This window comes from Anopheles marshallii, chromosome 3 (assembly GCF_943734725.1).
Source record: "Anopheles marshallii chromosome 3, idAnoMarsDA_429_01, whole genome shotgun sequence".
NCBI classification, from domain to species: Eukaryota; Metazoa; Arthropoda; class Insecta; order Diptera; family Culicidae; genus Anopheles; species Anopheles marshallii.
This window is the reverse complement of record NC_071327.1, coordinates 71553638-71568880: the sequence shown is the minus strand read 5'-3', so window position 1 is coordinate 71568880 and position 15243 is coordinate 71553638. Positions and strand designations below refer to the sequence as shown.

Genomic DNA, 15243 nt, shown 5'->3' with positions numbered 1-15243 from the left:
CAGTTCGTTTTTATTATTTTCGTTGCAAAGCAAGTAATGCACCGGAACGCGGATGGAAAATAAGAAAAAAGAGAAGCGGACCTGACCTGCTCTTTCTCTTCACACATATGGCACATGATGAAAACCATAAATCTGTGCAGTCGGTGTCGGTCTTGGGGTGGATCCTTTTTTTTCTCTTGCTGGTATTCTTAGAAACTAGCTTAAAATGATCATAATGGAAGCTATACACATACAAAAGTTGTGATCAGACACATAAAACTCACCTGTCAGCTGTGTGTGCGTCCAGAGAAAGGCGATCCGGAGCTGACTGAACCTCCGAAAGGTTCGGTGCGTTTTGGATTGTATGACGAATAAAACTACTTCCGTTTTTTGCTGCTTCCGCACACACGCCTCTTTCCGATCTCCACCATTGTTCCGAATGTGTGGTTGGGTTTCGGTCGGTTTTGGACCATAATTGCAGCTGCTTTATCTGTCCCGGGCGGTGTACACCGTATGCATTTTTTGTTCTTCGCTCTGTTAAGTGTAAAGGAAAAAGGTGTAAAATGCACCCCGTTAATCCGGGACCAGAGAGAAGCGTCGGGGGGAAATAAGTACGAAGCGGAAAGGATAAGTGCTGAATCGTGATATACCAATCATAATTCCAGCAAAACACACTAGCAGCAGGAAGCCGCCGAGATTCGCTCGATTGTTGCGTTCCGCGTGGAGTTCGGGCTTGTTGTTGGATGGTGGTGCAGCCCGCGGTTGAAGATGCACCTGCGCCTCAAGTAATGAAGGCTCCAGCGCACGCGACCCAATGTAGTACAGCTTTGTGTTTTTATTCCGCACGACGGGAATGAGGAGAGACGGTCAATTGTTGATCATGAGCAAGTAAAGTTCTCTTCGCAACGTTGATCCGCCTCATGATCGCCACAGAGTGATCTTGAAGATGTTGAGGATGTAGAGGATTGGTTGTTGTGTGCCAACGGTATGGCACGTGTTTTCAAGCATGTTTTCTGCTTTGCTGCAGGATATTTCATGCCGCTCTTAACGCTGCGAGCAGATAATCTAATTGATTCCTGCTAACGGAGCAAGTGTGAATTGCTACAAGTGGATAATTGTGGTTTATTATTATTTCCAATAGCTCTAATAAGGAGAGTTTCAGATATATTAAGACTTTATTGCAATTAATATAGAAGGTTTGAATATATTTTACGAATCACTTTTCTTTTCCGCTTGAGTGACAGTTGGGTTTTGTTTTAAACACCCAATGACCAATACATCCCGCCAAAGTTATCCATCCTGCCTATCTAACCTGACATGGATAAGTTTTTTTTTTATTCAAAATTCAAACACACATCTGCTGTTCTGTTCCCTTTTTTTATGGCGCGTCCACGGGCATATCCTGTGTTCCGGATGTAACATGCGAAGAATTCAGGATGCACAATAAAGCGCACGGATGAACTGGTGAACGTAACTCGGAAATTCATTGAAAAAGCGATCACGTATAGCCCGCAATGAAGCGAGAGAAGACCACCCCTTATGCGCTGTCGTTTGCTTACCTACAGCGTGTTGTTTTCGTTTCCTTTATTCTTACCAGTTTGTGCATGGTCAAAGAATCCTGACAAATTTCTATTTTATTGTGAAAATAGGAAACATTTTACTTATAATTCATTGCAACAAGGTGACAACATAAAATATTCTTCTTTATTAATTGAAGATTTGTATTAATTCTATGCTATTAAAAGCTAAAAAATGCTGCTTTTGTACGAAAATAAGCTCCACCGAAACCGTTCCGAGTGACCGCCCTTCGTGCAGGGAGCCATGTTTTGAAATGTTATTAATGATTTTTACAGTGCATGATCACGATCGCCGCCTCCCACCAGTGACCACCGGAACAAATAGATACGGAACGTTGCGGCTTCCCTTCACGGAAAACTGCGCGCGGAAAGGTTTATTTGGGATAGAAAAGAGATAATTAAAAATCTCCTAGTGTTTAGCCCTCCGTTCTAGGTCAGATTTGGTGTGTCGGTTCCATAGCAGTTCCAAGCACTTGGGAAAGGGGCAACACCGCTAACTTCGACCAATATTTCCACGCGGAGGTCTCGAGATATTAATTAATTTTAATTAGATATTTAAGAGGAACCGGCTGAAATTGGGTTTGTTCTTGATCGAGTTATCAATTTAATTAAATTACCCATGAAGGTATTTGAAAAAGAGGGCCACATCACGTGTACCGAGTAGGTAAGAATCATGTTGTTGCACGACTGTTGCTACTACCGGTACCATAAAACAAGGGCCTCTTATAATTGAAAAAAAAAAAACCCGGACGATTATTGCATGGAACATATAAAATCTTCAAATATGGTTTTGTTTTTCTTGTAGGAGACATAATACTGTTTTTTTTCGGAACACGAAACCTTTCCGATTTTCTCACTGCCCTTTGAGGGGTGTTCAGTAGCCGGTGACAACGAACTGAGAGGACACGGCGAGGAGTTGCGGACCCCATAACAAATGGTTCAGCAAACCAACCTGTCCGTCTGTCCAATATTCCATTCCGCGGGTGTGGTGGAAAGAAGCTCGTCGTACGGTCGTGTGATTTTCCGTCCAGGTCCGGTAACGGTAGAGAGCAGAACCCCCTCCTCCCCCAACGACCACCCACCACCGGCCCTGGTGGTGTGGATGGATTAAGAACAATAATTTTACCACGCTTTCGGAAGTCTCGGAAGTCGCGAGAGACGAAGTGAAGCAGAGCAAGCGCGGCTTATGTGTGTGATGCGGGGGCGCAGACAATTAGTTCCGTGCGGATTGAAATCATCATCAACCGTTGCGATCGCGCGCACCTTTTTTTCGGGGCGGTGAAGTTGGGATGGGAAACCGAAGACGATCGAGGATGGGAACTCCAAAATCTTCTCTCCCCCCCAGCTGTAAAAGAGATTGCGCGCCTTCTTTACTTAGTTTTATAGAGCATGAGGCAGAGCTCCGAGAGAAGAGCTGTGTGTGTGCGGTGTGTTAGTCGACGAGTACATTAGGCTTTAGGCTGTTAAGCGTACGGTACTGTGTTTGCTTCAATTGTTTTTTCGGGGAGAATTCGGAAGTTTCGGCACGGCACAGCTCACGCGGTTCGTTCCACGTTCCTCTTCAGCGCCGCATTTATATTGCCGGATCGGGCACTTGTTCTGGGCGATATGATATACCCAGGAGGTGCTGCTGGCTGGGATTATGGTAGTAGACAGATCAATAATGCTTGCGCCTCTGTGAAGCACTTCCAGTGTTGCAGGGGGTGGGCCACTTAATGTTCTCAATGCCCCCCCCTCCGAAACCGAAACCGAACGCGTCGAATGTTGAACAAATTATTGCAATTATTCTCCGTAATACATACTATTAGCGGGGATAATTGCTGTTTGCTATCGGAATTGAGGCAAGCTTAAGCGAAGCAGGAATGTGCTGTGGAGAAGGTGGTCAATTTAGTTAGCATTATGTATTTGATGCTCCAATGAATAGTGCACACAGTACATAGTGTATATTTTTCACCAATAGCTCTTGGAATGTAAAACATCTTAACAAGATGACACGTGGTAATGAATCCACCTTGACCCGGGGGAATTCGTTATTATCCGGATGCCGCAATAAAACTACGAACGACGGACAATAAAACGTATCGCCTTATTGAAAGTCAATGTCAATTAAACGAGCAGTTTTGATCAATTGTGAGCAATTCTACCATATCCGTTTGTTGGTGATTGTTCTTAGATAAATGTGAGCATCGTCAGCAGACAGAGACCTTTTCTGACTAAAAAAGAAGCCGTTCGAAGTTTACTTGAAATCTTAGAAAATGTAAAATTTTTACCATGATAGCAATTGTGACCTATTCCTTCCCTTCCTAACGGGCATCTGGAATTGGGAGTTGGTTCCAGAGTTTATTTTTAAACCCTTTTATACACGTCTGATGTTGAGCGATGCTTGCAGTTTCCCGTGAAACATTCTGCCTCAGTTGTTCCTCTTTTCGCAATCGATTCGATCGATGCGTAATTTCGCACCATTGTTTATCCGAAATGCAGCAGTTTATGCAATCCCAAATTTAGCTCACTCACTGCTGCTCACCAAACATATTGCACCGGATCCGGAAACATGCGTCAACACAAGCGATGGGGGGGCGTTGGTGGGCATGGAAAATGTTTTCAACACGCATACACACTCGTTTTTTCATCTATTTTGCCACCTTTACTATATTGAACACCGTTTTTGAGATGCAAATTCAAACAGCATTGCTAACATATGTGCCAACCCCTGTTTACTTCTTTCACTTTCAGCTCGGGTTCTTCATCTATCACTCAGTAACGCTAGGTCCGGCGGATCCGGCGGGTCCGGTTCCGATCGATTCGATGTTCATTTATCGACCAGACAAACGACAGGAAGTGTGGCGATTTCTATTCTACATGGTCCTGCATGCAGGGTAAGTTGTGCTGCCGCTCTTTATATTTATGCTTTTGACAAGTTTGAGAAGTTTGACGAGTTGCACTGGCATTTTTCCGGAGGAGCTCTGATGGTCGTGTGATTCGGAATTCAGTTTAGAACATCAAACATTGTGGTTCGAATCTTATTTGGATCGTCCCTCGTCAATTTCTTAAACATTTTTAAATATATTTACATCACTAATGTTCAAATTTCACTTTCTTCTCTCCCAAAACAACAGATGGTTCCATCTAGGCTTCAATCTAATCATACAACTCCTCGTTGGGCTACCATTAGAGATGGTACACGGATCAGCAAGGATAGGTTGTGTTTATCTAGCGGGTGTACTGGCCGGTTCGTTAGGTAAGTTAAACAATTTCGCACAGTACCTTGGTGATTCACATGGCATTTTGTCTAACATTCGAATTTGTTCTTCTCTTCCCTTGTCATGCCAGGTACTAGCGTATTCGACCCGGAAGTATATCTCGTAGGAGCGAGTGGGGGCGTGTACGCCCTGCTCGCTGCTCACTTAGCCAATGTAATGCTAAATTACCGCAATATGCAGTATGGCATTCTACGGTTACTAGCAATATTTCTATTCGGTACGTATGATTAGAATGCGATGCGTTTACATTACGGGTGTTTGAGTTCAGGTTGTCAATTTGCAAGCATTTCTGAATTCTTTTCAAGAGGGACTACAATATGTAGAGATAGAAGTGGGATCTGTCCAACACTTCCCAGGGTTTTTTTCAGTATGTTTTATTCGACATAACGGATGTGATCCAAAACGATCCTGAAAGTGTTGAGAACTTCACGTTTATACCCACAAATTGCAGTTAAAATATCAGAAAAAGCTGTATCTTTATCACTAGAACTCGAAATCTTTTGTAAAATCGTTTTGTTATAATTATTTCTCCAGTGTGCACTCATTTCTTTGTCACTAATATGTTTTTATTTTCACTTTTTTATCTTTATTTGCTTATCTTTACTGTAGCGTCCTGTGATGTAGGGTTCGCCATCTATTCCCGATATTCGGTGGAACCGGCCAGTGGGGCACCTTCGGTATCGTACGTGGCGCACCTAACGGGAGCCCTCGCCGGGCTCACGATCGGGCTGCTGGTGCTGAAAAACTTCGAGCAAAAGTTGCACGAACAGCTTCTATGGTGGGTGGCGCTCGGTGTGTATGCCGCCTGTACCATCTTCGCCATCGTGTTCAACCTGCTCAACACGGTAACGGTCCAGAGGCTCGAGGAGGAAAGTGAAGAGGTATTCAAACAGCATCTATTCACCAACTTCGGCTTCTAGTGTGCGTGTGTTGGTGGAGCAAAAACGCAAAAAAAAACGTCTTGGACCTCTTCCGCTCGAAGGACGATTGCGAGAGGATTCCATTCCTTCCATATCCAAGTGTCACGTGGATCGGGCACTGGATAGAAACACACAACCACACAACCCGAACGTGCGTTCTAAACGCCACCTACCGTTCCCACCTGTGCTTCTCATCGTCGTAAAACGAGAATATTGTCCACGGTCGATGACAACTCTGCAGGATTGTCGAAATTCCAACAAGCCCCTCCAAATGCTGCCTCCTCTCACAGGGGGTGGAGATGATAGAGGAGGAGTGATGAGACTTTAGAGTGTATAAGTATGTAACCTACAAAACAAAAACGTCCAAAGAGTCCACTTGTGCGTGTGAAGTTGCTGAGAAACGAAACATAAGGGGGGAACCTTGTATCTCCCTATTGCCTTTAACGAGAATGGACCACAAGATGTGTGGTTGATGGTCAAAAACACACGGGTATCTCATAGCTCTTACACACACACACATACATGTCGTACACACACACACATGTACTATCTCTCCGGCATTACTCGGACAACACTGGAAAACGCAACACCTCAGCGAAGAAAAACCACACTGCAAATGAGAAGGAAGGAAGTTGCGCGTACTAAATGTGATTGTACATAGACTTTATATTTTAATTGATAAATCCGCGCCAGCCAACGGGAGGACGAATCATCACATACACTCAACCCACTGACGAGACATCCCTTACCGCTGGCAGCAATGTGTTAACATTTTGGGGAGCAGAAAAGCGCGCGACCACTGACCCGCGTGCGATCGGAGAATGAAAGGATAATGATTTGTTCTCACACAAATCTCCTGATCGTGAAATTCAAACTACTATAAAACATACCAGTATACCAAAGACTGCGCAGGGGGAGCAGGGAACGAAGAAAAGGAGTCGGATTCACCGTCCAACGTGGTTCTTCCGTTCATTAGCCTCCCTGTTTTTCGTACTCCCAGACACCACAAGTTGCTGCTGACGACCCTCGGGGGGAGTGTTTGTTCTTTCGCACCATTTCCATCCGCCAATCAATCAGCGAGCAATATAGAAGTTTTATGTATGTTCGCGCGTGCATCATCATTTTGAGTTCCTTTTTTGTTCCCCCACTGTAACAACCACTAACTGCCAAACGAAATGCAAAGCTGGGGAATGGAGAGAGAGAAAGATGGTCGATTACCCGGAGGGAAGCGACCTCAAAGAAGGTGATGGATGTGATGGGGACTGCGATATGCAACTACCGTAAGTGCGCGACGGTAAGGTGCACATCAACACATACACAATCAGCCGCCGAGCCTCCATCCGTGACCATGATATGAAGGAGAGGGGCAAACAACATACATCACTGCCGAAAAGAGCGAACCATTCGAGATCGCGCGCAGCCTTCACCTGTAGTTTGTGTTAGATAGGTTAGCCAGAAAGCCAAATGTAAGAGAAACTAATACCATAAATGCTTGGTCGGGATAATTGAAGGTATTGTAAGGAAGCGCGTAAACTCCGGCGCATATGGCTGGACGCCCGGAGGGGCCACCTTAAATTCTAGAACTCCCTGTGGAAAAAAAAACACCACTGCTTAACCGCAACACGCGAGGGCGGAACGTGTGTTGCGCGTGTCACGTGAACATTATTTATTACGAAATAAAAATGGACTCTTTTAAGAGGCTGCGCTGGCTTTGCTAACGCTCCACTAGTAAGCGGATGGTTAATAACCGTCGCCCGAGTTCAGTTGCGTGAGTGAGTTTTGAGTGGTGCTGGAAAATGTGTGACCAAATCGTGACAATTCTTTTGTTGGCCGTCGTCCTATAAAGCCGGAGGAACTAAAGACTAATCCGCAGAGAGAAAGAGACATAAAGAGTGTGGGACAGAATGATTTAGCGAAAGAAGCGAGAAGCGGTTGTGTTAGGCAAATGAAAAACGAGAACCGAAACGAAACGATAAGATAATATTCAATAATACGGCAAAAAATCACCAAGTCTAGTCAAATCTCTACGGAAATATTCTAATTATTGTATTGTATTCTAATTATTATTATTATTATTATATTATTATTATTACTATAATTAAATTACACTAACTTAACGTGGCTCTTTTTGCTTTTCCTTAGACGAAAAGGGAGCGATGAATAGAAGAAGAAAAACAACAGCAAACAAACAGCCTATGGTATAGGAAGGGAAGAAAGAAGAAAACGCAAGCAAATAAATCAAAACAAACGTTATTATCATCGCAAATCAGATTGCGCCGTCCACCCTCTCTTACCCCGACAAACACACCATTTCCATTCTTACCCCGTGAAGCGGAATGAAAACAATTCAAAAGAAATTCTCATCCGTTTTTTTTATAACAAAACAAAAAAAGCTGAAGTGATGTGGAAGTGGATCGATGGCATTTGATCGTTGAAGAACGCTGATAGAGAAGCGAACACAACAGGGCAATTAAAGAACGATCCATTCACTCCCCCGTGTTTTTTTTTTTTTTTTTGTTGTAAACTGTGAACACACAGAAGCAAAAAGACGAGAACATTTCACCACTACCGAACATAACCGATTCATGTCATTACTTAACGAAGAACAAAAGAACAGAACAGATGGAGGAAAAAGTTGCGCTGTATAAAAAAGAGAAGATTAAAAAAGTTGGTGAGTAAAATAGTTTATTTATTGGACGTTGTATATTCGGTTCGGTTTTTTTCGTCCCTCCTTCCTTGAGTCTCACCCATTACACTTTCCCTTTTTGTTATGCGGTTTTTTTTAATGTTTTTGTTTTTACACACATCAGAAGCACGGGGGTGTAATGTGGTAGAAAAAGGAAGCCAAGCTTCCCCAGAATTGCAGGCGCCACCACTACACCATTACATCACATTGTGTGTTCAAATTTCGTTCACGACACAGATATTCACGATCTCACTAATTGAATGAAGCCCGCAAAAATCGATATCGTTTACAAACGAACACTTTCAACATGAAGCGACAGGGGCAAAGAGAGGGCGAGAAGGGATGATCATGACGCCAAGTAGAACAATAGAACCGGAATTACAAATAGCACCAACATAATATGATGCAGCTAGTTTAGGTTTTTTCCTTCTCTGTTTTATTTTCAAAGGACACACACCAAAGATTACTGTTTGAAGAAGGAATGTGTAGAAGAGAGAGAGAGAGAGTGAGAGTGAGTGAGCGGAAAGCGAATTATGTTACTAACTATTTGCTACTACGAAACAGGGGACTTCATAGGAATTTATTTATTTTTCATACATAAAATTTGCTTTTTCCTTCAAAAATTGTCCCAACAAACGAATAGTATTGAAATTACATTTTGATTAGTTTTTCTTTGTTTTCCTTCTGTCCTTTTGTTGCTGCCCCCTACACCCAACTGATCGGTGATCTGGAAGGAAACTCCCGTCCACAAAGTTATTAGAACCTTACCGCACACACAGCAAATGTTCAAAAATTCATCACAACATCCCTCCAAGACAACCAAAATGGCCTTCGCACTCAAGAAACAAAGAACACACCAAAATCAATTCATTCACTACAAATGCTACTACTACCAGTACTACTACTACTATTACTACTACACTACTACTACTTCTCCTACTGCTGCTATCCCATTATCGACCTCTTCAATAAACCAATTTTGTGAATGGGATTTGTCGACTAATGATAATAAATATACCTTTTCGTAATAAATAGAGTCTGTTTGTTGTTGTTGTGAACAACCTCCACACACATACTCACGCGCATGATAATGAGAGTGAGAGTCGTTTCAAATTAGTCACAAAAACAGCGTTCGATTGTAAGCAACATCAAATGAACCTTATACCAATGGAAGTATGGTGCATAGAGAAGACGTGTTTTTTTTTTCAAGAAAATAATAAACAAAAAGCAAATTCATTGTAAAAAGTTGAAATTACTATTTTATGTTTTTTTTTTGCCACTCCGCGAAACTCCCGAACTATATCACAGCATTCTACGTACTTACTTATCAGACACTACAACTACTTCGCGATCTTGGCTTGCTGTCGAAGTCCTCTAAACCGCTCAAGGTCGCTGTCGTCAGCCAATTCATAATCTCAAACTTTATGACGGACGCATCAACGTCATCCCTCTATCTCGATATCGACACTACCATGCATTTTTTGTTCATGTGGACGACTTAAAACGATTTTACGAGCTGGGTCGTCCGGTGTCATTCTCCTCACATGACCAGCCCCCGGGAGCCTGGCGAGTCTAATCCGCTGTATTTGTGTAGTGTCAGTGTATTCGTCGTACAGATCGTAGAGCTCGTTATTGTAGCGGCTCCTCCATTCTCCTTTCACATGTATAGGGGACTATAAATCCTTCAGAGGATCTTCCTCTCGAGCATGTCTAAGAGGTTCTCGTCAGTGTCAATGACTTCGGAAGTGCACTCACCTATCTGTACGTCCAGATTCTACTGTAAGAAAATTCCGGAATTGAATTAAGTGTTCCGGAATATTCCTACAATCTGTTGAGCAGTGTCTGTTCTAGCTGATTACTAGCAAGAAACTGCGGAGGCTTTCGAATTGACAAGCTTCTTGAGGAAAATGAGTGACTGAGGTAGTTGGAGACAAAGTCTCGATGCTCGTGGCTCTCCAGTTTAATAATAATGGAGAGCAACAATAAGCTTCATAGCAATTGAAGGGATATAACAATGTATTTTCCAAAAAAAACATTCCATTTACAAACAAAGCTAGACAACAAATCTCACACAATGTATGTCAGCAAGATGACGCACTTTGTTTCCGGTCGGCAGTTGCAAAAAAAACCCCCCCTGAGGATGTGGATTTTTTCAATAAACCGTTTCGCCGCGGTGTCGATTTAAATATTTTGCTCATAATCTCTGCGCACACGGTTAGTCGTGTTTTCTGCGGTACCGCAACGGCCACCCTATTATTGGTAACTATTTTGGGAAGCACGCCTACACAACGGCAGGTTCCCGGCCATTAGAAGCAATGTCACGTACGGAAAGATTTTGCAGTTGCTGCAGACGCATACAAAACAGGTCTTGCATATGGTAGTGTTGTAGGTCCCAAACTACGCCATGCAAGCGGGAAGGCCCAACGGTAAGCGGGGTGGGTGTTCGGCGATTGAAAGCTTCGTTCGTAATGGCTTCCTGTCTAGGAGATAGCATAGATGTATGCTTATTATTTCCATGGTTGCAAAAACCACCGTACATGATCATACTCCGTTCCGTGTGCACAACTTGCCGTGTGGTTTGCTGCATTGATCGCGAGTGTTTGAGGTGTTGGTTGGCCAGTTTTTGTGGCAAATGTATTTATTGGAAATGTATCTATAATTGTTGAACCTTTTTTTGTACTAATCGTAGTCCAAAGCTGTTGAGATGTTGAGAGATATCTGGAAAAGATGGACTGATCAAGGATAAATGTTTGACCAAAGCCCTCCGGAAGTGCAGTGTTCGATTCCTGAGTTATGTCCATCAGAAATCCTTCAAAAAGAGCATCTTCACCAATAGTTTTGAATGGCAAAAGATCATCCAAGGCTCGAGAACGTGTCAAATATATTTCATAATTTCTAATGTTGTTGAAACAATACACGCACAACTTCACAGCATTATTCCTTACCCAGGTTTTGGTCCTGTTTGAGGCATATTATTGTACCTCCCTCGGAATCCCCGTATCTAACTATTTGATTAATTTCATTTTCGGTAAATAACATTGCCCATTTTTGATCGGTACCGTGGCGGCACCGACCGACAGCTTCGAAACCCTCGAAATCTAAATGGCATACATTATTATTACGGGTGGGTGGCGAGTTAACCAAAAAAAAAAAACCTCCGACCCGAAAGGTTGATTACTTTCTAATTTGCCTAATTATCTGTGCATTAAGCAACATTCTTTCCAAACAAACAGCTGTTGGGTGGAGAAGAAGACGCAGCAGAAGAGAGAGAAAAAAACAGACATACATACATTAACTAATCGCAATGGACAGGACGATACGATGATATGTTTCTAAACAAATATCCGATATTCCAAAATCACCAGAACGATACGAAACTTGCAGCCCAACAGAGCCGAGCCGATTGCTGCACCACTGACAGGTGGTTTGGCTTAAGACGGTTGCGCTGCTGGACGCATTAACCGGATCGCTGTGCTTATCGGGTGGAGGTACCGTTCAAATTTGACTGGCTCTACCTACACCCGTACCTGGCGCCGTCCGTACCAGCCGTTCGGTGGTCGGTTTATGATGGCGCCTCTTTGTTGCTTTGCCTCTCTGGCCACTGTTCTGCTGCTCGCAACTGCGCGCAAAACCCACCCAAAATGGGAAAAAACGACAGATGAGTTTAATGAGTTGCTTTCTGCAACACAGCGGCGGCCCCCGGGCCACGGTCGTACCTGTGTCGGATAGCTCAAATCCGATAGCAAACAGCAATTATCCCCGCTAATAGTATGTATTACGGAGAATAATTGCAATAATTTGTTCAACATTCGACGCGTTCGGTTTCGGTTTCGGAGGGGGGGGGGGGGCTTTGAGAACATTAAGTGGCCCACCCCCTGCAACACTGGAAGTGCTTCACAGAGGCGCAAGCATTATTGATCTGTCTACTACCATAATCCCAGCCAGCAGCACCTCCTGGGCGAAGCATATCGCCCAGAACAAGTGCCCGATCCGGCAATATAAATGCGGCGCTTAAGAGGAACGTGGAACGAACCGCGTGAGCTGTGCCGTGCCGAAACTTCCGAATTCTCCCCGTAAAAACAATTGAAGCAAACACAGTACCGTACGCTTAACAGCCTAAAGCCTAATGTACTCGTCGACTAACACACCGCACACACACAGCTTTTCTCTCGGAGCTCTGCCCCATGCTCTATAAAACTAAGTAAAGAAGGCGCGCAATCTCTTTTACAGCTGGGGAGGGATAAGATTTTGGAGTTCCCATCCTCGATCGTCTTCGGTTTCCCGTCCCAACCTCACCGCCCCGAAAAAAAAGGTGCGCGCGATCGCAACGGTTGATGATGATTTCAATCCGCACGGAACTAATTGTCTGCGCCCCCGCATCACACACATAAGCCGCGCTTGCTCTGCTTCACTTCGTCTCTCGCGACTTCCGATACTTCCGAAAGCGTGGTAAAATTATTGTTCTTAATCCATCCACACCAGCAGGGCCGGTGGTGGTTGTTGGGGGAGGAGGGGGTTCTGCTCTCTACCGTTACCGGACCTGGACGGAAAATCACACGACCGTACGACGAGCTTCTTTCCACCCCGCCCGCGGAATGGAATATTGGACAGACGGACAGGTTGGTTTGCTGAACCATTTGTTATGGGGTCCGCAATTCCTCGGCGTGTCTCCAACAAGTGCGTCGTCCACTGGCTCACCCCGTAATAGAAGCCAACAGTGAGAAAATTGGAAAAGCTTTCTGAAGACCCAAAATATATTGGAGACATCAGGGGCGCCACGGCTATAGAAGGGGCCGGGTTGATTGTCAATGCTCTTTCCAGCGATGTGCCTTCAATTATTTGCGTCCCATCATTAGCTCGGTAATAAGCTCCAAACTCCACCGTGTAGGAATCAACGGTCGTCGCTTTGCACTAACATTCCAGATCATATAATAAGCAATTAAATATGGTTAATATACCCAACCATAACCCGCCATAATGTGGAGCAAACTGTATCATAACAATAGCAACTTTTAATTACTCTCGCTTTTACCTCTCGTTCTTCAAAATGAAGCTCCGATCGTCGTAATGGGGAGGACTCTCGGCATACTAATAAACGATACTGCAGATAAACACGTGGAGATCTAAGCCACAGCAACGTGGTTAGGTTGTGAGCAGTAAAATAATTTTAATACCTCTCTGTATACTTCCTTATGTTGCTTGTCTCAAGTCGCAACTGTAGCTGATGAGGACCACAATGTCACAATGTCCATTAAAGTGGTAAAATGATCCACGCTTGAACCCCAAAAGAATCTCGAAAACGATGTGTATACTTCCAAATCTATATGATCGTGTTCGTCCAGAAGATCTATATCCTATCGATCTGTTCCAAGGTATGTTTAACCATGGTAATTTAACAATTATGACCCACAAGGATCTCATTTCTTCAGGAAGTATCATCGGAGATTCTCAAGATGATCTGGAAGACGAGGAGGCAAATGGTAAATCTCTCCGCTTTCCTTTACAAAATAAAATCAATGCCAAAGCTTTCCGACATGATGCTTATGTCAGTTGAGGTAGCTTCGCACAGATTTGAACTCTTTTTGACCGAGTACACCCGGGATAAAGTGTCTGTTGCACGGTTTGGAGAAGGAAATGTCTCCCAATCAATGTAAATTGTATGTAATGTATTATAAGCAATACGACCAGTCCGGCTTTATTAAAATTAAAAATGATCCATAAGGAGTTCTCATCAACCTTTTGGACACTTTTTAGTTCAAGTTGAAAAGAATGCAAAAAAGGGCTGAAACTTTACGACCTGGAACTCTGCAACTCTGTGCTCGGCGTGCCTACGAGCTGAACTATGTAACATGATCGACTTAGATACATTCTCTTGGGAAATTCTATATGGATGTCAGAAATACTATTCTCTAATTTTTTAGAGGTATAATTTAGCATATTACGGACATATTATGGCATTAATTAGGTGTGAATCAATCCGTCAATTTCTAAAACCGCTGAAGGAATTATAAAACATTACGTCTCAACTGGAAGCAATAACCTCACAAATAGTATCATTAAACACTTAAGAGTTCACCATTAGCAGCAATCTGCGGGGCAAACAATCTCCACTTGTAATGTAATCAGATCATGGCATGGAATATCCTGCAGCAAAGCAGAAAACATGCTTGAAAACACGTGCCTTACCGTTGGCACACAACAACCAATCCTCTACATCCTCAACATCTTCAAGATCACTCTGTGGCGATCATGAGGCGGATCAACGTTGCGAAGAGAACTTTACTTGCTCATGATCAACAATTGACCGTCTCTCCTCATTCCCGTCGTGCGGAATAAAAACACAAAGCTGTACTACATTGGGTCGCGTGCGCTGGTGCCTTCATTACTTGTGGCGCAGGTGCATCTTCAACCGCGGACTGCACCACAAGCCCGAACTCCACGCGGAACGCAACAATCGAGCGAATCTCGGCGGCTTCCTGCTGCTTGTGTGTTTTGCTGGAATTATGATTGGTATATCACGATTCAGCACTTATCCTTTCCGCTTCGTACTTATTTCCCCCCGACGCTTCTCTCTGGTCCCGGATTAACGGGGTGCATTTTACACCTTTTTCCTTTACACTTAACAGAGCGAAGAACAAAAAATGCATACGGTGTACACCGCCCGGGACAGATAAAGCAGCTGCAATTATGGTCCAAAAACCGACCGAAACCCAACCACACATTCGGAACAATGGTGGAGATCGGAAAGCGGCGTGTGTGCGGAAGCAGCAAAAAACGGAAGTAGTTTTATTCGTCATACAATCCAAAACGCAACGAACCTT

The 15243-nt window shown here is 43.7% G+C and overlaps 1 protein-coding gene across 1 annotated transcript in view; it reads left to right on the top strand.

Annotated features, from left to right (window-relative positions):
* Window positions 1-5736, top strand: part of LOC128715948 (protein rhomboid) — a 37310-nt gene extending 31574 nt beyond the window's left edge. The window contains exons 6-9 of the mRNA XM_053810872.1: window positions 4290-4432; window positions 4673-4794; window positions 4887-5033; window positions 5426-5736. Coding sequence (XP_053666847.1) covers window positions 4290-4432; window positions 4673-4794; window positions 4887-5033; window positions 5426-5736 — 723 coding nt within the window. The remainder of the gene's footprint in view (window positions 1-4289; window positions 4433-4672; window positions 4795-4886; window positions 5034-5425) is intronic.
* The last annotated feature ends 9507 nt before the right edge of the window (window positions 5737-15243 follow it).